The sequence below is a fragment of the Calliphora vicina genome, chromosome 3 (assembly GCF_958450345.1).
Source record: "Calliphora vicina chromosome 3, idCalVici1.1, whole genome shotgun sequence".
NCBI classification, from domain to species: Eukaryota; Metazoa; Arthropoda; class Insecta; order Diptera; family Calliphoridae; genus Calliphora; species Calliphora vicina.
Window position 1 is genome coordinate 122,618,666 of NC_088782.1, and position 20,118 is coordinate 122,638,783.

At 27.2% G+C, this 20,118-nt stretch overlaps 4 protein-coding genes across 5 annotated transcripts; 1 reads left to right on the forward strand and 3 right to left on the reverse strand.

Moving 5' to 3' along the window:
* Positions 1-26: 26 nt before the first annotated feature.
* Positions 27-13,411, reverse strand: BNIP3 (BCL2 interacting protein 3). 2 transcript variants are annotated; one of them, XM_065504494.1, is made up of 5 exons: positions 13,013-13,411; positions 1,546-1,732; positions 1,250-1,405; positions 1,020-1,181; positions 27-944 (listed from the first exon to the last, which is right to left on the reverse strand). In XM_065504494.1, the coding sequence occupies exons 1-5, from the start codon at positions 13,053-13,055 to the stop codon at positions 893-895; spliced, it is 600 nt and encodes a 199-aa protein (XP_065360566.1). In that variant the 5' UTR covers positions 13,056-13,411; the 3' UTR covers positions 27-892. The 2 variants fall into 2 exon arrangements, with proteins under 2 accessions (XP_065360566.1, XP_065360565.1); XM_065504493.1 differs by having other exon boundaries at positions 13,001-13,411.
* A 674-nt stretch (positions 13,412-14,085) lies between these two features.
* Positions 14,086-17,839, forward strand: LOC135953154 (endoplasmic reticulum-Golgi intermediate compartment protein 3). Its single transcript, XM_065502865.1, has 6 exons — positions 14,086-14,267; positions 14,332-14,686; positions 14,752-14,911; positions 15,891-16,068; positions 17,110-17,314; positions 17,383-17,839. The coding sequence occupies exons 1-6, from the start codon at positions 14,180-14,182 to the stop codon at positions 17,513-17,515; spliced, it is 1,119 nt and encodes a 372-aa protein (XP_065358937.1). The 5' UTR covers positions 14,086-14,179; the 3' UTR covers positions 17,516-17,839.
* LOC135953155 (reactive oxygen species modulator 1) lies at positions 16,074-16,705 on the reverse strand. The gene is made up of 2 exons (XM_065502866.1): positions 16,489-16,705; positions 16,074-16,357 (listed from the first exon to the last, which is right to left on the reverse strand). The coding sequence occupies exons 1-2, from the start codon at positions 16,617-16,619 to the stop codon at positions 16,249-16,251; spliced, it is 240 nt and encodes a 79-aa protein (XP_065358938.1). The 5' UTR covers positions 16,620-16,705; the 3' UTR covers positions 16,074-16,248.
* On the reverse strand, positions 17,760-19,750 carry Prp31 (pre-mRNA processing factor 31). Its single transcript, XM_065502864.1, has 6 exons — positions 19,387-19,750; positions 19,104-19,308; positions 18,904-19,046; positions 18,653-18,837; positions 18,291-18,581; positions 17,760-18,178 (listed from the first exon to the last, which is right to left on the reverse strand). Exons 1-6 carry the CDS (start codon positions 19,733-19,735, stop codon positions 17,843-17,845), a joined length of 1,509 nt encoding a protein of 502 aa, XP_065358936.1. The 5' UTR covers positions 19,736-19,750; the 3' UTR covers positions 17,760-17,842.
* Between the last annotated feature and the right edge of the window lie 368 nt (positions 19,751-20,118).

The window sequence follows — 20,118 nt, forward strand, 5'->3', positions numbered from 1 at the left end:
CCCATTAAATAAAAAATTCCCCTCAATTTAAATATTTGTATGGTGTTTTTTTTATTATTTTTATATTTGTTTTTCATATAAATTTTACGCGTTTTTTTTAGGTTTTTTTTTTGAATTCAAATCAATTTTTCTTTTATTTTAATTTGATGTATTAAATAGTTTAAAATTATGTTTAATAAAAATGAAGTCTATATTTAAAATATGTATATGTATATATAAAAGGGTATGTATTATGTATATTTTGTAAAGTGTTTACATAAATTAAAATTAGAAAAAAAATGTACGTTTATTTTCATTTTGCTTCTTTTCTTTTTGTATTACAATTCATTACAAAAAAATTATACGTATTTCTTATATTAATATTTAATATATGCATGTATATATAAAAAAAAATTAGAAGGTTTTTTTTCAAAGACAAAGAAGTTAAAAAGCTTTTCAAGGTAAGAAATATTGAAAAAGTAAACTCCTTAGGGGAGTTTTTACTTAATAACTACAACAAAAAAACTCTACGGACTTCTATAAAAATGTGATGGCGGTGAATTCGTCAACGGTTTTTTTTTTAAATTTGCATTATTTTCTTTTTTATATAAAGAAATACAAATGACAGTTTAAAAACAAAAATAATTAATGAAGGATGAACGAATTTTTAAAAACACAACATGAACGATGGATGATTTTTTTTGTAAAATAAAAGGAATTCAATTTTAGTATTTTTTCAACCTGAGCCCATATTTTTTTTTTGTGTAAAATGTTTTGAAAGCAATAGAATAGAAAAAAATATTACATTGTTTTTGTATATAGATAAATGTAAAAAAAAGAAATAGGTTGGTTTTTATAAATCACACTTTATAAATAGATCGTTTAGAAGAACAAGAATGATGGAGAAAACACTTCAGTCGATAACCACTCTAGTAAATAGAATACCACGTTTGCTAAGCCATAACCTTAAAAATTAAAAGGAAATTAATAAAAAAAAAAAAAAAAATTAAACAAATTTTTAAGGTAATCACAACACTTACCCTAAACCAGCGCCCAATAGCAATGACAATACATTCGACAGTATAAGGGAATATAAAATTTCACGTGAGAACAATGAATTCTTGCCCAATCTAGTTAGGCGTATGGAATAACCAGCGGTTTTCTTTTTCTGTTGATTTTGTGGATGTTCAAATTTCCAATCTCTATAACAAAAATTATTTTAAAATTAGTTATAATAAAAAGTAAGTATTTACAAACAAAAAAAACTTACTTAGGTGGCTGTTGATCTGGTCGACTGTTCCATTCATCTAACCAATCGGTGTCTTTTTGTGTTTCGCCAGTCTTATTCCAATAATTTATATAAACATGTTTTAATTCATCCTCAGCACATAATTCGGTATTTGGACTATTGGGAGGAGATTTGGGACTAGAAATAAAATAAAAATTAAAAATTTATTACACAATTTTTTAATGACTTTTTAATGATTTATTTTTTTTTTAATACATCTAAATTAAGCCTTTTTATTTTGTAAATAATAACAATACATATTAAGAAATATAACCCACCTGTCTCTGGGTGTATCACGTCGGGAGCTGGCCAATGAAACGACACGACTTGATTGATTCGATTCTCTTTGGGCCTCTCTCAACAAGCGCAGATATTCTTCACCATTTGCAAAGGGCAATGGTGTAATTCTATCCGGACTCTTAACACCGGCCATTGTAGCAGCTGTACTTAATTCAATCCAAGATTCTAAAAATGTACAATAACAAACCCAAAATAAAAAAAAGTGAAATTAATAACAATATTCATATATGTATGTATATAATATTAAGCAATAATAATAATAAAACAAAGTATTTATAAAGAAACTGATAAAAAAAAAGCTATTTAACGGTCATACACCTTGAATATAATTTTTATTTTATGGCGGTATTGAAATGTATTAAAAAAAATATTTGTTTTTTAAAGAAAATAAGGTAAAAACGAATATTATGCTAACTACAATTTGAAAATTATATTAAAATAAAAAGTATGGAAAGTATACTAAAACGAGGAGAATAAACTGATCGAGACAGAAAGAATGTTCTCTTTTAGTTTGAATCTAAATACAGTCATGGAAGAACATTTGTAAGACGGCCGATGGTAACGACACAGGACCCCAAGTACACAAATAAGGCAGACAAGTTAATGAAAAAAACCTCAAAGATTATTTTCTAAAAAAAATTTCTTTTTTTTTTTTGTTTGAAAATCCATATAATGGATTTGATCACTGTTTTTACTTAGGGTATGACAAAATCTCTTTACTTAAGGTGTATCGTATAAAAATGATACGTATTTCTAAAAATACTTTAAAAAAATCATTAAACAAGTAAATACACAAAGAACGTGTTGGGTTTTGTAAAAAGAAAAAAAACAAATAATAAATGCCACTTCCCACGACTGCAACAGATGGAGGTGGCGTCAGTGTCGAAGTCCTTTATCATTTATAATTCTTTGTTTTCGTTTTTAGCTGCACCAAAAATAATATTTTCTTTTTTTTCTTTAAATAAATGTGCGAAAAATATTAAACATTAACTAACTGACTTTAAAGATTAAAGACGCAAAAAGTAAAATTTCTGAAAACAAAATCACTTTCTTTGTTAAACCAACAACAAACAAAACAAACTGAATATTATTTTATCATTTAGAATATTAATGTTAAATGGCCATGACTTGAGAAACCAACAAATACTATAGAATACTAATAAACAAATAGTTTTTTTTGTTTTTGTTCATATTAATTTTGATAAAACGTAAATCTGCCTTTATTCTTTAGGAAAAACACAATTTTCCATTTCCTGTTATTGTTGTTATTACAATAGTATTTTCAATTTTCTTTCCGTCACAATCAATTCATTCATAATTTAAAACAAATGATGATAGATATAAAATAAGCTATAAATATTGTGCTTGTTATTGCCTGCCGGCTTTAATGATGTGGGTGTTTCTTTCTTCAGACATTTATTTCCTTTTCAAAATCAAAGAATTTCAAAAATAAAATATTTGAAATTCTTTAATTTGAATTTTCTTTTTAATTAAAAGTAATGAAATATAAAAAGAAACATCTAGAGAAAATGCCTACAATTTAACTCTCAATGAATTAGTAAAATGAGATCAAAAAGCAATTAATTATAACAAGTAGGAGTGTTATATTCGGCTGTGCGAAGCTTGTATACCCAACATCAATTTCTTTTTTTTTTTTTTCAAATTGTAAGCTTTTATTTTGATTTAATTAATAATATTAATAAAAACTTATCGAAAAGTAAAAAAGATTTATATTTTTTTCTTATGTTTTCAAATATTATTTGGTAGGTATCCATAAAAGATTGCAAATATGTTAAAAAATACATATTTTGATGTTCTCTTACTAGAAAATTACTGCATGTCTACACTTGACAAATATTTATCATAACAATTAATGACGTTTGTTTGTTGTCAAGACAAAGTTGTCTGAGCAGTAAATTTTTGAGGGTTACCACCTATACCTGATAAATTTGTATCATAATAAACGTCATAATGGTTGTCAAGATAAAAATATCAGGCATAATCTCCATTTATTAGTATTAAAACTATGTGAAAAAATTCTGGAAAAAACTGTTAAGATACAACTAGAAGATTACTTAGAAAAAAATAATATATTATCAAAATATCAATCCGGGTTTAGAAGAAGTTTTTCGTGTGAAACATCAGTGAATTATGTGATAAATAGATGGAAAAATATTAACAAAAACCACAAAATTATGGCAATTTTTCTCGATTTTAAAAGAGCTTTTGAGACTATAGATAGAAACATTCTAGTGCTAAAACTTTACAAATACGGAATAGAAGATAAAGAACTGAGTTGGTTTGAATCATATTTAACCAACAGAAAGCAAATAACGAAAGTAAACAATATTAAATCGAACGAAATAAATAATGAATATGGGGTTCCACAGGGATCGATCCTAGGAGCTCTACTATTTATTATTTACATAAATGATATGCCAAACGTACTTAACAGATGTGAAATAGTGCTATACGCGGACGATACTCTAATTTTTAATGAATCCGAAAATGATATACAATGCCAAAACAATCTAATGCAAGACATATTAAATATAAACACCTGGTTGAAAATGAATAAATTAAAACTAAACGAAAATAAGACGAAAATAATGGAAATAAACATGAACAGTAATACAATTTTTAAAATTAATAATAAAATAATAGAGAAAGTGGATAAGATAAAATACTTAGGTTTTATAATAGATAAAAACATTAACTTAAAAGATCATATAGAATATATTTGTAAAAAGATTGGAAAAAAGATTGGTTTTTTTAGGAGAATAAGAAGCAAAATATCGACAATAACTGCTATAAATATATATAATACAATAATCAAACCACATTTTGAATTCGGTTCAACAATCTTGTACACATGCTGCACAAATACACAAATAGAGAGACTACAGAAACTACAAAATAAAGCTATGAGAACTATAATTAAATGCAATAGGTTTACATCAATTCAATTTATGCTAGAAACACTAAAATGGCTAAACATCAGACAAAGACTCCAACTAAATACATTAACTTTTATATATAAAATGAAGATAGGAAGTGCTCCAGGATATTTAACAGAACAACTAACATATGTCAATGAAGTACAACCATACAATCTGCGAAATGCCAGCGATTTTAGGATACATAAAGCCACAAATAATGCCTTGAAGAGATGCCTATTCTACAAAGGATTACAGTTATTCAACTTATTACCAAGTGATGTAAAAAATGAACGAAACATTAATATATTTAAAAGAAATTGTGTATTTTTTGTGAAAAATAATGTATATCAGAGCCTATAAAAATCTAAAATAATTTTAATCAAATGTTATATAGTTATAAGATAAAGTATTTAAAATACTACTAAATAAATAATAATAATAATAAATAATAATAATAAATTATTGCTTCGTTATGACAAAATTGTTAGTGCTTTGTTGCACAGACAACTTTTTCTTGACAACAAACATCATTTATTGTTATGATAAATATTTGTCAAGTCTAGACAGGGGGTAACGATGAAATAACACTAATTATCCTTCTCCTGACAAACTTTTTGAAGATTATTATAGCACAAGGAATAAGGGCTGTCAACAGAGATTTAGTTTTTAACGTTTTACAATTTTTCTTTGTTATTGTGCCTTATTACTTAAACATATCGTTTAATTTCCTTTTAAAATTCAATTTAACTTGGAAATATTTAAATTTCTTTTATATTTGATTTGTTTTATTTGCTTTATTTTGCTTTCGCATGTGTATTTGCATTTGTATTTATATATTTAGTTGTGTTTTCTAGTTTATCTATAAAAATAGCTAAAGAAATGAAAAATTAAATGCGTCAGAGCGTATACACTCAGTACATAGTATGTAATGTAATGAGAGAGATGAATAAAATAAATTTTATTGGACTCTTAAAAAAAAAATAATAATAAAAAATTTCGCATTTTTAGACAATGAATGACAAGTTAAATAGAATAAATATGTACATACAAATCCCTTTAAATAAAAATAATATATAAATGCTGTAATATTACAAAATATTTATGTTTGAAATTTAATTTAAAGAAAATTACAATGTCAAAAATATAAATTTTATAAGAAATATAGAAATTTTTGTGAAATCCTGTGATAAAATTTTGTAAAATCATTTATTTACTTAATTTAATGCAAGTAATTTGAAAATTTTCTTTAAATTTTTAAGAAATAAGGAAATGTTTGTGAAAATTTCTAGCAAAATTAAAAAAAAAAATCATAAATATCTTTGAGATTATTTTAGAAATTTAAATTTGAATACATAATTTATTTACTTATTGTAAAGTAAATTTTATGACAAATTTAGAACAAAGGGTTTTTTATATACAAATTTTAATTAAATTTCATAAAATTAGTTTTTAAAATTATTTATTTGTAATTATAAATAATTTAATTTATTACTTAAAACTTTGCTCTTGCTCTTCAAAACACTACGTGATATTTGTGTTCTGTTTTTGTGGTTTAAATTGCAATTATTTTTTTGTTTAAACAATATGTTTGTTTTTGTTGTCTAATTGTTAAAATATTATATACGGCCACTGATACATTTATTTAGGTCAAACACTTAATGTGAATTTATTGTTTGTTGTGTATTTAATTTGTATAGAGTTCCTTGCACCTAACTTAAAAGCATTAAAAATTATTGTTAATTAAATATTATATATTTTTCTTTGTTTATAATAGCAATTTCAGAAATATTTTTTAAAATTTCAGCTCATTTTTTGGCTTTATAATAAAGTATATAAAATTCGTTTTAAAAAGAAGGAAGTAAAATGAATATTTTGTTTTTCTGACTGAGTATTATAGATCATAAACACATGAATTCTCAGTAATTTGTTGAGCAAATTTACCGAATTTAAATAGCAACCGAACCGGGACCATAGCGGATATATTGATTTATAAATCATGTATGTAAATTATGTGGGGACTTAGGAAAGTTGATTTCAACATACAGAAAAATAGTCTGAAATGTCTTTATGAGATAGCAAATGAAATCTAGAAATTACAAACGGAATGACAAACTTATAGCCAGCCACTCATGGTGATGAAGGCTATACAAAGAATGCAAATCAGGGAGTAAATTTTGTTCAATACTTTGCTTTTCGCAGTGATTATAGTAATCAAATATAATAAATTAATAACATTTTAAGGAAATCTTTCTCTTGAATGAAATTAAATATAAAATTTTTCTCGTGTTTTGTTTTCCAATTGCATTTGTACCCACTATAAGTTATACAAAAAACTACTTACCATGAAATCTACTACATTTTAATATGCAGTTGACATTAAAATGTAGTTTTTCCATATAAATAAATACTTGATACATAGTATTTGTAAATATTTACTTGTACAAACAATATTGTAATAAATAAATAACACAGCTTTGAAAGAAACTATCAAGGGAGCTATAGCCACATGTGTGTAGTAAATTTGTATGCCTGAATATGACAAGTGTGTATGGCCATGGTGGATTGGACTGCAACAAATTGCAATTAAATTACAGCAATACTGTAACAGATGCCTTTCTTTTGGGCTGGAGCATGTAAATTTTTAAGATTTCTTTATAAAAAGATAATTTCAAATACATATAGGAAAAATGTTTAAAGTTTAATGGGAAAATATTAAAAAAAAAACATTAAAATACCATAGTCGTAATCTGTCGTAATATACTGTTTGAAAACTCTTTAAAATTTATTATACTATTTATACTTTCGAGAATTTTCAAACTGAAAAATAAAGTTCTGAAATCCCTACACACAGTTTTCAAACTATTCAACATAAATTTTTCTTGGTTATTATAAATAGTTTTTAACATTTTATTTACTTTACTTACTACAAATTTATGAATTGTTTGTTGAATAAAACTTGTTTTAATTTCCCTTCATATACCTACATACAATCTACAAGGTGGTTTAGTTAATCAATACATTATTTGGCATACATTGATAACAACAGAGCATAACCAAAACAATGATAAGACCAAAAAACAAACTTCCAAATAAAAACATAAACAAAATATAAATATATACATAAAAGTAATTAACAAATTTCGAGTAGGTTAAACGCGTGCTTCAAAAATTTGTTAAATACAAATGATACCAACAAATAATATGATAATAACAATGTTATCTCAGTAATAAACCAACAACAACAAGGTTTCTTACGATGTAAACAAAAACAAAAGTGTTATCAATTGTCAAAAAAAAAAATTACAGTTATCAAATAATCAAAGAGCGATAATAATAACAAGTAATAGGGGGTGGGGGTAATAGTGTCAAACAAAACAAAGCAATAAAAAGAACAACAAAACAAATAGTTAAACAAAGGGTTGCCAACAGCAATAAAATGTTAAAAAATTACAGTTATCAAATAATCAAAAAGATTGATAATTATAACAACAAATAGGGGGTCGGTTAGAAAGAAAGAACCTTTAAAGTAATGTGTTTATTTAACAAAATAAATTTAAACAACATAAAAAAAATTTTTAAACTATTAAACAAATGGTGTCAATAGTCTTTTTGTCCATGCAGCAGAGACTCAACTTTAAATAAATATTAGTGTTTGAGTAGAAAAAAGCAGATACACATTCAAACACAGAAAAGAAAACTGCGTCGCAATATTATTTTATGATTTAAAATAAATATATATTTACACATACAGCCATCCATAAATATACCGAGACTGCTAACCGTTTAAATAAATAAATAAAACAGTGGTATAGATAAGTTTAATGTACGCTTAAAAAAAAAAGAAATTAAAGACAACATGTAAAGCAAATGACGGCGAGCCATATTAAGTCAATTGCTTCCAAAAGCACTTATAACAATCACTGTGACGCGGCAAATATAAACAAATATAATGCACTACACAAGTATTTATTGTTTCTACTCAATTTAGTGAATGAAATAAATGAATCATGGTATTAATACTACGTCTGCTACAACAACTATAAAAATTTTACGAAAAAAAAAACAATAAAATAAATTTAAAAAAAATATTGCCTTTTTTAAAAAATGTTTATTTTAAACACAATAACCCCCTTATTTGTAAAATATTACTACATGATGAAAAACAGACATTTAATTGCAGTGTGAATTGAAATTTTCAAACATCTTGCAAACCAATTTCTTTAAACATTTGGTAAAGTGAGAGTTCATGTTTTATAGCACGTATTACAAAGTTTGCCTGACATGAAAAAACATAAGATGTATAGCAGATAAATTGCATTTTTTTTTTAATTATTACATGTGATTTTGTTATTAGAAAAATTCCCTATACATATTAAATTTTCACATTTCAAATCAAGATAGAAAAAAAACAGTAAGAGAGCCTACGTTTGGCTGTGTGTAATCTTATATACCCTAAGTAAAACATTGAAAAAAATGTTCAGAAAAAAATTTAAAAAATAATTTTTGGTTAAAAAAAAAATTATATAAAAACAATTTTTTTTTAATTTGAAAACAATTTATTATAAAAAATAATGTTGATAAAAAAATTATTGAAAAAGAAAATTCGGGTTAAAAAATATTTTCCCCGATTTTGACACATTTTCAAATTTATGGCATTATATACGTCATTGGAAAGATCTTTCAAATATCTATTATTATCTAGACTATTGTGTACGTTAATGAATTAGTAATCCAGATATACATATATCAAAAAAGGTTAAAAATCGAGCTAGTCGTGGTAGTTTGCTTATTTGTGTATACATATCTGTCATTTGTTGGCCGTTTTTCCCCGAATTTAAATAGCAACCTAAACGTGAATATAGTAAATATATTGATGAATTAATCATGTATGTAAGGTATTTGGGGGCTTCGAAAAGTTGATTTAAACATACAGACGGACATGCCTATAACGACTCCACTATCTATAAATATGGGAATTGATTATGAAAAACTAAAATATAAATTTAAAAAACGTGATGGAATTAAATAGCTACAGTGATGTAAAAAATGTTTGTATAAAAGCAAATTTGATTAGAAATATAATTTCGAATAGTTTTTAGTGTTGCTTCACCCCAGGAATGTTTTCCCGGGAAATATTAGTCGAGAAATTTCGAGAATTTCTTTTAAAATAACTAAAAAACTACCAGTATTTGTTATCAATTATTTTTAAAACCTTTTTCCTATCACTGTAATTAGTAAAATGCATATTTACACAGCATCATATTATAGATAGAAAAAAAAACCTGTCTAACCTCCATATTGAAAATAAATTGAATTGATAATTTGTTTGTCTACGTCGAAGACAACAGAAAACGTAAAATAAATATAATTGCTAAAGAAATATAAGCAGACGTATAATAATTGATAAGAAATAACCATTACTTACAAACATGTAATATATAATATACAAACAAAATGCTTAAATAAGCGTAAATGATTTGATAATAAAGAAAAAATAATTCAATTGATAATTAAAGGCAAGTAAATATATGTACAATGTAAATAAGTTACTAACTTAATGTTCAACAGCGCCTAATGAAAACAAATTAAATGGAAAGTAAAATATCTAATACCCATTAAATAATATCAAGCTGTGTTCAAATATTTAAATTGGTTTTAAAAAAAACTGACCTTGGTTTTAAATAACTTTCTTTACAATTGAAATAATTTATCATAACTTGTTTTATGACCCGAAATTCCTTGAAATTGTTCTCTCACTTGCTATTTCAAAACTACCTGCCTGAAATTTCTATTTTTAAAAAAGGAGTTTTGTGTTAATTGAGTTTTGAACAGAAAACACACACACACAGTAAACAAATCCCATTTTTTCTTGTGTCCTAAGTAAATGCCTATTTATATTTCTAAATTGTTATTACAAAAAACCAGAGGTGGTTTTTGACTCTTAAAGTGCGTGACAAACCAAATACGTTATGGGTGTTTATGTGAAATGTAGGTGTCATAGTTCAAATGTCTTTAGCCGCCTGTCACAATAAATTATGTATGTGTTTTTGGAAATTAGTCAAAATTGCTTTATTACCTGCTCTAAACCATCGAGCAAGTGTAAAGTGGAAAAACCCCCAATTCAAGACAATTTTTGCGAATTTCCAGAAATATAAAGGAAGTAAACATTTATTTATACAAATGCTAGCCAAAGTTTCTAGAAATTTCCAATCATTTTTTAATTCTTTTCAAATAAATGACAACAAAAATTAGTTTGCAAAAAAACTTCAATGGATTTTCTAATTTCCCTACAAAATTTGTTTGAATATGAATGTAGTATTGAAGAACAAAGTACATATTTATGTTTTTTTATTGAATTAAAATTTAAAATATATTTTCAAAACGTAATTTCTTGAAAATAAATTTATTTTGATAAATTTTCTTTGTTAAATATTTATTTGTTTTATTAAATTTATTTATTTTTCCGTTAAATTATGTACTTATTAATATTAATTTGAGTCATAGGAATTATTGAAAAATCAGTTTGTTGTTGTTATATTTTGTATTTATTTACGAAATTTTCTATCTCTCCTATATATTAAACAATATTTAAACAACGTGTCTGAAGGCAAGACGTCATTTTAGGTGGAAATTTTAAATATTGAAAGCAATCAATGAGAGAGAGAGAGGTAAAGAAAATTGCAAAGTTTATTAACACTTTAGATTGCAATAGAACATCAAAACAGAACACTGATGAGGAAGACTAAAAAGTAAACTCAGGAAAAAGCACGTAGGCAAAAGTTTACTATATACCTAGGTACAATTTGAATGTAACTGAGAGATTTCATATGAAATTTATTTGGAAACGTGGAAAAATTTACGTTCACTCTCTATTAATTAAATACTATGTACATATTTTAAAACTTAGTAATAGTTTATTAAAATAAGTTCTATTATAAAGTCAGTAAAGCTGGTTAAAATTTATTTTTTTACGTTTTTGTACAATTTGTGTGTTGTAAATTATTTTTATTAGTTATTTATAAAGTCATTAACCGCATTTGGTTTGCGTAGTTATATGAGTTTATTCTAATAATTAACGATAAGAGCTAGTTGTAGCCAACTTGATAAATTTATTATTTGTACATAAAATTTATTTCCTTTACCACAAAAGACGCAATTTTAGCCATGCTTTTGAAACAATTGTAATCTTTTTATACTGGAAAAAGTGGGGGTAAACAAAGAATTTTATAAACTTCTTTGTTTTCCAGTGACGTCAAATAAATTTCAATACTCATTGTGGGCCTACAAATTTTTATACTCAAAATGAAAACAATAACAAAGCTAAATATAAACAATAAAAAAAAAACATGCTTGTTGCTATTTTTAGATATTTTATTTTGATTACAATACACATCAAATATAAATAATATAATGCGCAGAAGTTTGGAAACAAAAACATGATAAACGGAATTAGTAAAAAACAAAAATATGTAGGTATAAATTATCAATAATTTTTTTGAAAATAACTGACTTTTGAAATGTTTTTGTTGTTTAATTTTTTTAATAATTGTTAAGGTCTATTAATTTTATGCATAAATTGAATCGTAATTTTTTTAAAGTATGTCGGTATATTTTATTTATTATCATGATAAATACAATAACAAACATGGCGTGTTAATAATGAAAACAAGGGGGAATGAATTTTTGAGTACGTGATGTTTGTTTGGTACGTAAAAATATCAAAATATCGGCTTCCACCCCTAAAAGTGTAAACAAAATGGGGATGAATTGTGTTTTTTTAATCCCCAAACATGCGCGAAGTAATTTATAAAATTATTTAACATAGGTACAAAAAATGCATAGATACAATTTATTAATTCCGGTTCAAGGGTTAATGTATTGTCAGCAACCGGTTAATTACGCCCCTTCCAATTTCTTTATTTTTAAAGAGTTAATAATTCAAAACACTTGGTAACCTTACATTAAAATCGTATGATAAGTAATTTTTACATGTATTACACCAACACAGTCATATATACTGACATTTTTTTCTAAAAGACTTGTTTTTGTCTTGTTTGTTTTTATTTTTATTAAGAAAACTTAATAAAGAAAGAAACAAAATAAAAACAACAAAGCTTACTCAATGAAAACAAAAACAAGAAACAAATAAACATGAAATTTTCAAAATTCCACAAACAACAAGTACAAACACAAAAAAATATGTATACACATAACACACACACTTTCATACATATAAAATAAATATCAAAAAGACGTAGCAAAACAAAAGAATATTTTGTAGCAAAAAAACAATAAAAAAAATAATAACGACAACATGAAGAAGAATACAAAAACAAAAGCTGGCATTGTAAACAAAGCCAGCTGCAAAAAAAAAGATGTTGGGGTTTGGTAAAGAAATACTAAAAACAAATATGGCCGACTTCTTTTTTATATATTTTTACATTTTAGCTTAAAGTTAAATACCCATTAATATAAAAAAAATGGAAAAACATACTAAACAACTTACCGCCCAGCAGATCTTCATTCATTTTTGGTGGAGTAGCAGACATTTTGTTGAAAAAAATTTTGATTTTTTTTAAGACAAATATAAAATTTTAAAACTCGTTAACGTCTATTCGTTCGTTTTTTTCTATTTTTTTATAACCACTCGTTTATTATGTTGTTTTGCTTACAAAAAAATAGCTTTATTCCATGTAAATTAATTAACAAATTGCGTAGTAGTTTTTGTTTATAGCTTTTTTATATGTTCTCGTTTACCACAAATTATATTTTAATTTTTTTATAATATTTTTTATCTATTTTCCTTTTAAAGTGTAAACTTGGATTTTAATTTCACAATATCTTTAATAATTATTACGGTTCTTATTTTTCTGTAACGTTGTCTTCCCACGAACTGGTCTGGACGACTTTTATTTAACGAATAAAATGTTTTGCTGTCGAAAAACACGAAATCAACAACAAACCACAGACTTCCGCCGGCTAAAATCAACGGCGGCGGTTGACTCAAAAATAGTTCAGCGGCGGCTCAAAGCCGGCTGTCAGAAATATGCTATGAACTGAAATACTAAAAGAATACGAAATTTAACATATTAAGAATTATATGTAACCACATTGGTGATAGCTTATTATATATATCATATGTGTTATTATGAAAGTATAAAAATTTAAAAAATGTAACATAAATATAATTCAATTGCTTGACTATTCTTGAATTCCAGTAAAAATGTCATTTGGGATAAATCTTGGCTACAATTTAATATAAAATAATACCGATTCTAAAACTAGTTCATAAAGCTTTCAAATAATTTAACTATTTATCGCTAAAATTTTGATCTCAAAAAACAAATTTACTATTTTTTGCTAGTTAATTATAGCGGTTTTTCATAAACCAAAATATACACGTAAAAGTTATTCAAAACTCGGCAGCACTTAAAAGTAATGCCTAAACTCACGCACACAAAAGCAAATGTCACTTATTTTTTTTTTCTAAATGTCAAATATTTTGTTTACGTTGTCATTTAACAAAAAAAAAAAACCAAGTGCAAAAAAAAACAGAGACAACATACAGAATTTTCTTAGGCTTAACAAAAAAATGTTTATTTAATTTAAACAAGTTAATAGTTATAAAAATAAACCTAAACTATTGTTAGTGTAAAGTATTTCTATAAACAACATGAAAATAGCTGATGCTTTAAGACGTTTAGATGCCTATCCCCGTACCTTGGAAGATTTTAGCGTCAGAACGGTTTCTGGGGCGGCCGGTATGTTATTAATTAATGTTATATGATGTTATTAATAAAGTGAAATGATTTACATATATTTTAGTGACCATTATTAGTACCAGTATTGTGACTATATTGATATGTTTGGAATTTATGGCCTACATGACCCCAAATCTTAGCGAAGAACTATTTGTGGACACCACTCGTGGTCATAAGCTAAGAATCAACTTAGACATAACTTTACATAATTTAGCATGTAATTATTTATCTTTGGATGCTATGGATTCATCGGGCGATCAACATTTAAGAGTTGATCATGATATATTCAAGCATCGTTTGGATTTGCAGGGTAATCCCATGAAAGAAGTCGACCCAATTAAGGAAATTGTGGCCGTTTCACCCTCCAACAAAAATACTACTTGTGGCAGTTGTTATGGTGCAGAAAATAATAGTACGCAGTAAGTTTGAAAAGTAAATTTTGTTAAATTGTAGTTTTATAATGAATTTTATTTTGTTTTTTTAGCTGCTGCAATACCTGTGAGTCTGTTTTGGAAGCGTATCGTCTGAAAAAATGGAATGTTCAATTGGATAAAATTGAACAGTGTAAGGATCAATTTAAAAGGTCGGATTTGGATGCTTTTAAGGAAGGTTGTCGTGTGCAGGGTCATTTAGAAGTTAATAGGGTGAGTGATTTATGATTTTTAATTATGCTTATTTGTTTTGGGGGCGTAGAAAGAAAGCTTTTATTGTTTTTTTTACAATATTATTGCATATTTGTATTAATTGCCTTATCAGTTTAACCGCAAACTTTATTTGAAAAAATGTAAGTTAATTTTATTGAAACATTTATTTAATCGAACAGAAATTCTCTCTAACCTCAAACATTTTGGAATTTTTTTTTTATTATTCCTTATCAATCTTTATGATCTTAAACTTTTATTGCTTTCATTAAAATAAGATGATATTATAAAGCTATATAAAAACTAAATAAACTTTGATTTAGTGAAAATGCAATACAAAATAGCAAAATAATGTACATTGTTCATATTACCTAATGCAATAGGTCAGTAATTAATAACATAAAAATCTGAAAACGGCTTCAGTTATAGAAAATAATTGTTTGGCTTAAACAAAAACTTATATTTAAACCTTATTATACCATTCACCATCAGTGGTAATTTCTAAATTATTTAATTCCTATCCCATATATATTCTAAATCGTTATAGATAGCGGAGTCGATTTAGCTATTTCTGTCTGTTGAAATTAACTTCCCGAAGGCCCAAATAACATACATGCGTACATGATAGATATATCTATATATCCGCTATTATCATTTTTCGGTTTCGGCCCACAAATTTCTGAAATATAAGCAAAAAAACACGACTACCCCGATGTTTTTTACCTATTTGTCATTAACATAGATAATATGGATATATAATGTTAGAAATTTTAAAGACCATTCCTAGGACTTAGAAATTCGGACAGACAACGGGTAAAAATTGGGAAAAATATTTTTTTACTCTAATTTTTTTTCACCAAACACAATTTTTTTTCAATATTTATCTTAAATATTACTTTGGTGGAGGGTGTATAAGATTCGGCACAGCCGAATATAGCTGCTCTATTACTTGTTTTTACAAAAATGTTTCCCTTATTCACAGATGGCTGGTAGTTTTCACATTGCACCTGGTAGCAGCTTCTCCATACGCCAGTTTCACATACATGATTTCCAAATAGCCGATGTTAGATTGTCCCACACCATAAATCATCTCTCATTCGGCGATAAAATCGAATTTGCCAAAACCCATCCTTTAGATGGCGTAAAAGTGGAAACAGAAGGTAAGTGATTTCAGATTTTGTCATTTATTTTAGTTTTGTTTTATAATAATGTTATAATTTGTAATTAATAAGTAAACTTAACAAGTAGTTGCTACTAAGAGGGAAATTTTTGAATTAAACGCTAAAGAAAATCTTGCCAAAATGTGGTAAATATCTGCTTACTATCAGACCACAACTAATTTAACAACGTATGCCAGTACCAATGGCCATAAAGGTGCCAAAAGTGCCGCCACCTTGCAACATAACTTTGCCAACATTGTTAATCAATTCCCGGCCTCTCAAACCGTATCTGTAAAAGAAAAAATAAAAAAAGTACATTCTAGATGTTACTTTCCAAACATTATGTAATGCCGGATGCCGGTCTTTTGCTATTTATGCTAAAATTTATGTATAAATAGCTTTTGTTTGTTTATTACATACCTTAAAGCAGAAAATCCACCAAATAGAGCACCACTGGCCATGCCCACACAAAAGCCAATGGTAAAGCCAGTTTTCATTTTCTCAAAACATGTGGGTCCTTGCTGACCAAATGCACTGCTGGGCATAGGCATATTTATTTAATTTATCCTTTTTTAATAATTTAATAAAATAAAAATAGTTTTTGTTGATGTTTTTGCACAAATGCAATTTTTTTGGTAATTTCGTTAAATTGTTGAAAAATTTCGTGTTTAATAATTCTTCTTTTTCTATAATTCTTTTTTGTGTTATTAATGAGTAGAGTTGTCGTTATAACAAAAAGTGTATTTGTCAACATGTCATGTGTGTAATGCCAAAGCGCCATCTATATGTCAAATTTATTAGGAATCATTCACAATAGTATACAGTAGTTATTTTATGATAAAAATCAGTGGGAAAACATGATTTAAAGAAGATTCCCTGTTTTTGATAAATTTAACTGCACAAATAAATGATTTTTTTAAATTAAATATCATAATTTAGATATTCCAGTTATTTTTATTTATTTTAAAGTTGATTTCGTTTTATTATTTCCGGTTATAATATACATATGTTACTGACTTATTTTTTTTAATTTTTTTCCAGAATCAAAATCGGAAATGTTTAATTACTATTTGAAGATTATACCCACTGTCTATACGAAGGCCAATGAAGAAGCTCCCATCTATACAAATCAATTTTCCGTAACACGTTATCGCAAGGATCTAAGCACAAAAGAACGTGGCATGCCGGGAATATTTTTCTCCTACGAATTGTCACCTCTTATGGTGAAATATGAAGAACAGCAAAGGTATGTTGTTTAGATATGCCCTATACTTGTTAAAACAATTACTAAAACGTATATTCCACATTTTCTAGATCCTTTGGCCATTTTGCCACCAATTGTTGTTCGATTATTGGTGGCGTTTTTACCGTAGCTGGCATAATAGCGGTATTTCTTAACAATTCCTGGGAAGCTCTAAGAAAACTCGAGATAGGCAAGCTAAGTTAACAGCTATATTTAATTACAACTATACCAAAGGTGCTGTTCTCTTCTACAATTGCAAAACTCTACACCTTTTCCTCTAACAATTCCTTTTAAAGCTAACAAAATAAAATTGATTTTAATTACTCCTCGCTTATAATAAACTTGACTACAATTGCTTTCGAAAAGCCTGGCATTCCTTAATGTTAATAATAATCTCTTTTGTATTTAAGTAAACCTTGAAATCTCTAAATATTTTTGCCCCACAAAATTAAGGTTTTAATTAAGAAAATTTTATTTTAAGACTTTTTTTTTTTGCAATAAAGTGTGTTTTTTTTAAATTAATGCGAAGTTTTAAGTTGTTCTTTTTCCTACAGATAAAAAGCCCGAAGTATTTGAGAAATATTTGGCATTCATTTCGGTTTGTGTCTTTTCGGCGGCCTGGGGATTGACAATTTCCAAACCTTGTAAGGGCGTAAAGGCCACGCTGGAGGCTGTGCCAGAAATTTGACGTTTTACTGTAGTACTGCCACCATAAACCTGTTGTTTTTGTAAATTCTTTTGCAATGTTTTGCTAATTCGTACTTTAGTCTTTTCGTCCACCTGGGGCAAACGTATGCGTCCCGTGCCCGTTTTGCCTATGGTGCCACGTGAATAGCCCAAGTCATCTTGATAAGCATCTTCCTCAATCTGTTGAATTGAAATAAAAGGAAATAATATAATATTTATTGACATGTAAGAGTGCTACATTCGCCAGAGCCGAATCTTAAATACCCTTCACCAAATTTGTTAAACAACTTACATCTCCAAAGTTCATTCTATTGGCCTGTTTGCGGAATTCCGTCAAAGCATAACGCTCTTTCATTTTTCTTACTCTCTTGCCACCTCTTTTCTTTTTGCTGCCTTCTATGGGTTTGGGCAAAGGTTTAATGAATTTCACTGGCGGTGGTTCTTGCAATTTATCCAATTTCTTTTCTATATCCTCTTTGAATTTCAAACCAATTTCACCGTGCACACTTTCATGGCAGGCATCAACACGGGCAGCTAACACAGCCTTGGCTGCCACCAAGCGAGCAGCTTTACGTCTTAAATCCTAAACAAAAGCAACAAGGTCCAATAAGATTATTCCATTATGTTTAACCTCATTAAAAAAAAAAAACTTACTGGCGCTGTGTCTTGTACAATTTGTGAAAAGAAAACGTAACCGGTATGAGGCAGCATTTGAGTTTTTGAGAAGCCGGCTAAAGTTTTCTTTTGGGAGCCCAAAACTTGTACGTTACAGGCGGGCATTTTGGATAATTTTGTTAAGCCTCCGGCAATGCCCAATAACTTGGCTGCTGTAGAGGCTCCTTTAAAATAATGTTACAAAAAACAATTCAAAAAGGCAATTCGAATTAAACGAAAAAACAACTTACCCACTATCATTGATAGATTAGGGGCTATAAAGGTCATGCGACTTTCTACATATTCATAGATTTTGGTTTTGAAATTATTCAATTCTATGGCCATTTCACAGGCCTCATCAATTTGGGCCTTTTCCGAGGGTGTTAACAATGAACTAAAGCAAAAAATCTTAGTAATTTCTTATTCATATTTAATAATTTTTGATTCTTACCCCTGTGTAGTGGATGCTGTTACGGACACAATCATAATAGTGGCTTGTGTTAAAATGGCCTGTAGTTTCTCATTATTTTTCACTTGTTCCAAATCATTGCCCAATTCTTTAACAGCCAATAAATACTCAATTTCGCCCACTATCAAGGAATCGAGTTCGGGAAAACGTTTTTGATACTTGTCCTTGCCAAATTTATGGATAATAGCTGGAAAAATAATAATTTTAAACAGAATTTACAAATATTATCCTTTTCGGTTATCTACACATCTATTTGCAAACTTACATATTTCATTATCAATATCCACCGCTATGGCATTGGCCTCCACTATAAGACAATACTCCGGATCAGATTCTACACTACCCAACATTTCAGCCGATGTACGCTGTCTTTGGGCATAATGTTCAATTTGTTTTAATATGTACTGCAATCTATCGGAATCGCGTAATTTACATAGTTCTCTTATTGACTGCACCTTAACATCCACTTCCATGAGATTAATACTTGGTTTAAGTAATTTCTCGGCAATTTCTTCAGCTTGTGCAGCCTCTTCGGCTGTTTCCTCCATAGGCAAATCATCATCGACTTCATTATCTTCTTCCAAATCGGCCAAAAGTTCATCAGCCAAAGACATGTTGAAGTTTTAATTAATTTTCTTGGAAAAATAAACAAATTTTCGGAAAAATTAATCTTGTAAACAAAACGTTTATATCAGAAACCTGCGCTGAACAACTGAGCCGAGCCGCCGATAAATTTTAAAATCCGCCGCCGCCAAAATTTGCTCATCTTAAGTCGTTGGGTTCTATGACAATCGAACTATCGACTTTTTGCTGAAGTTTTAATTTTTAATTGCTATAGCAACTTATTTGGTTTATATTTTTATATATATAAAAATTGTTTAATACTTTAACGTGCTTTAATACTTATTCACTATTTCCACTGTTTTAATTTTATTCTTAAAAGCAACAAAAACATTATACATATAAATATGTATTTAAATTAACAAAGAAATGTAAA

Excerpts from the sequence above, each read along its gene's own strand:
- BNIP3 (XM_065504493.1), bottom strand. The coding sequence starts at position 13,055 with ATGTCTGCTACTCCACCAAAAATGAATGAAGATCTGCTGGGCGGTAAG. Across the intron at positions 1,733-13,000 it reads GCTGGGCGGTAAGTTGTTTA|AATCTTGGATTGAATTAAGT; the intron begins GTATGTTTTTCC and ends GTACATTTTTAG. Across the intron at positions 1,406-1,545 it reads CGTGATACACCCAGAGACAG|TCCCAAATCTCCTCCCAATA; the intron begins GTGGGTTATATT and ends TTTTATTTCTAG.
- LOC135953154 (XM_065502865.1), top strand. The coding sequence starts at position 14,180 with ATGAAAATAGCTGATGCTTTAAGACGTTTAGATGCCTATCCCCGTACC. Across the intron at positions 14,268-14,331 it reads AACGGTTTCTGGGGCGGCCG|TGACCATTATTAGTACCAGT; the intron begins GTATGTTATTAA and ends CATATATTTTAG. Across the intron at positions 14,687-14,751 it reads GCAGAAAATAATAGTACGCA|CTGCTGCAATACCTGTGAGT; the intron begins GTAAGTTTGAAA and ends TTGTTTTTTTAG.
- LOC135953155 (XM_065502866.1), bottom strand. The coding sequence starts at position 16,619 with ATGCCTATGCCCAGCAGTGCATTTGGTCAGCAAGGACCCACATGTTTT. Across the intron at positions 16,358-16,488 it reads GGTGGATTTTCTGCTTTAAG|ATACGGTTTGAGAGGCCGGG; the intron begins GTATGTAATAAA and ends TTTCTTTTACAG.
- Prp31 (XM_065502864.1), bottom strand. The coding sequence starts at position 19,735 with ATGTCTTTGGCTGATGAACTTTTGGCCGATTTGGAAGAAGATAATGAA. Across the intron at positions 19,309-19,386 it reads GGATATTGATAATGAAATAT|CTATTATCCATAAATTTGGC; the intron begins GTAAGTTTGCAA and ends TTATTTTTCCAG. Across the intron at positions 18,179-18,290 it reads ATAGAATGAACTTTGGAGAT|ATTGAGGAAGATGCTTATCA; the intron begins GTAAGTTGTTTA and ends TCAATTCAACAG.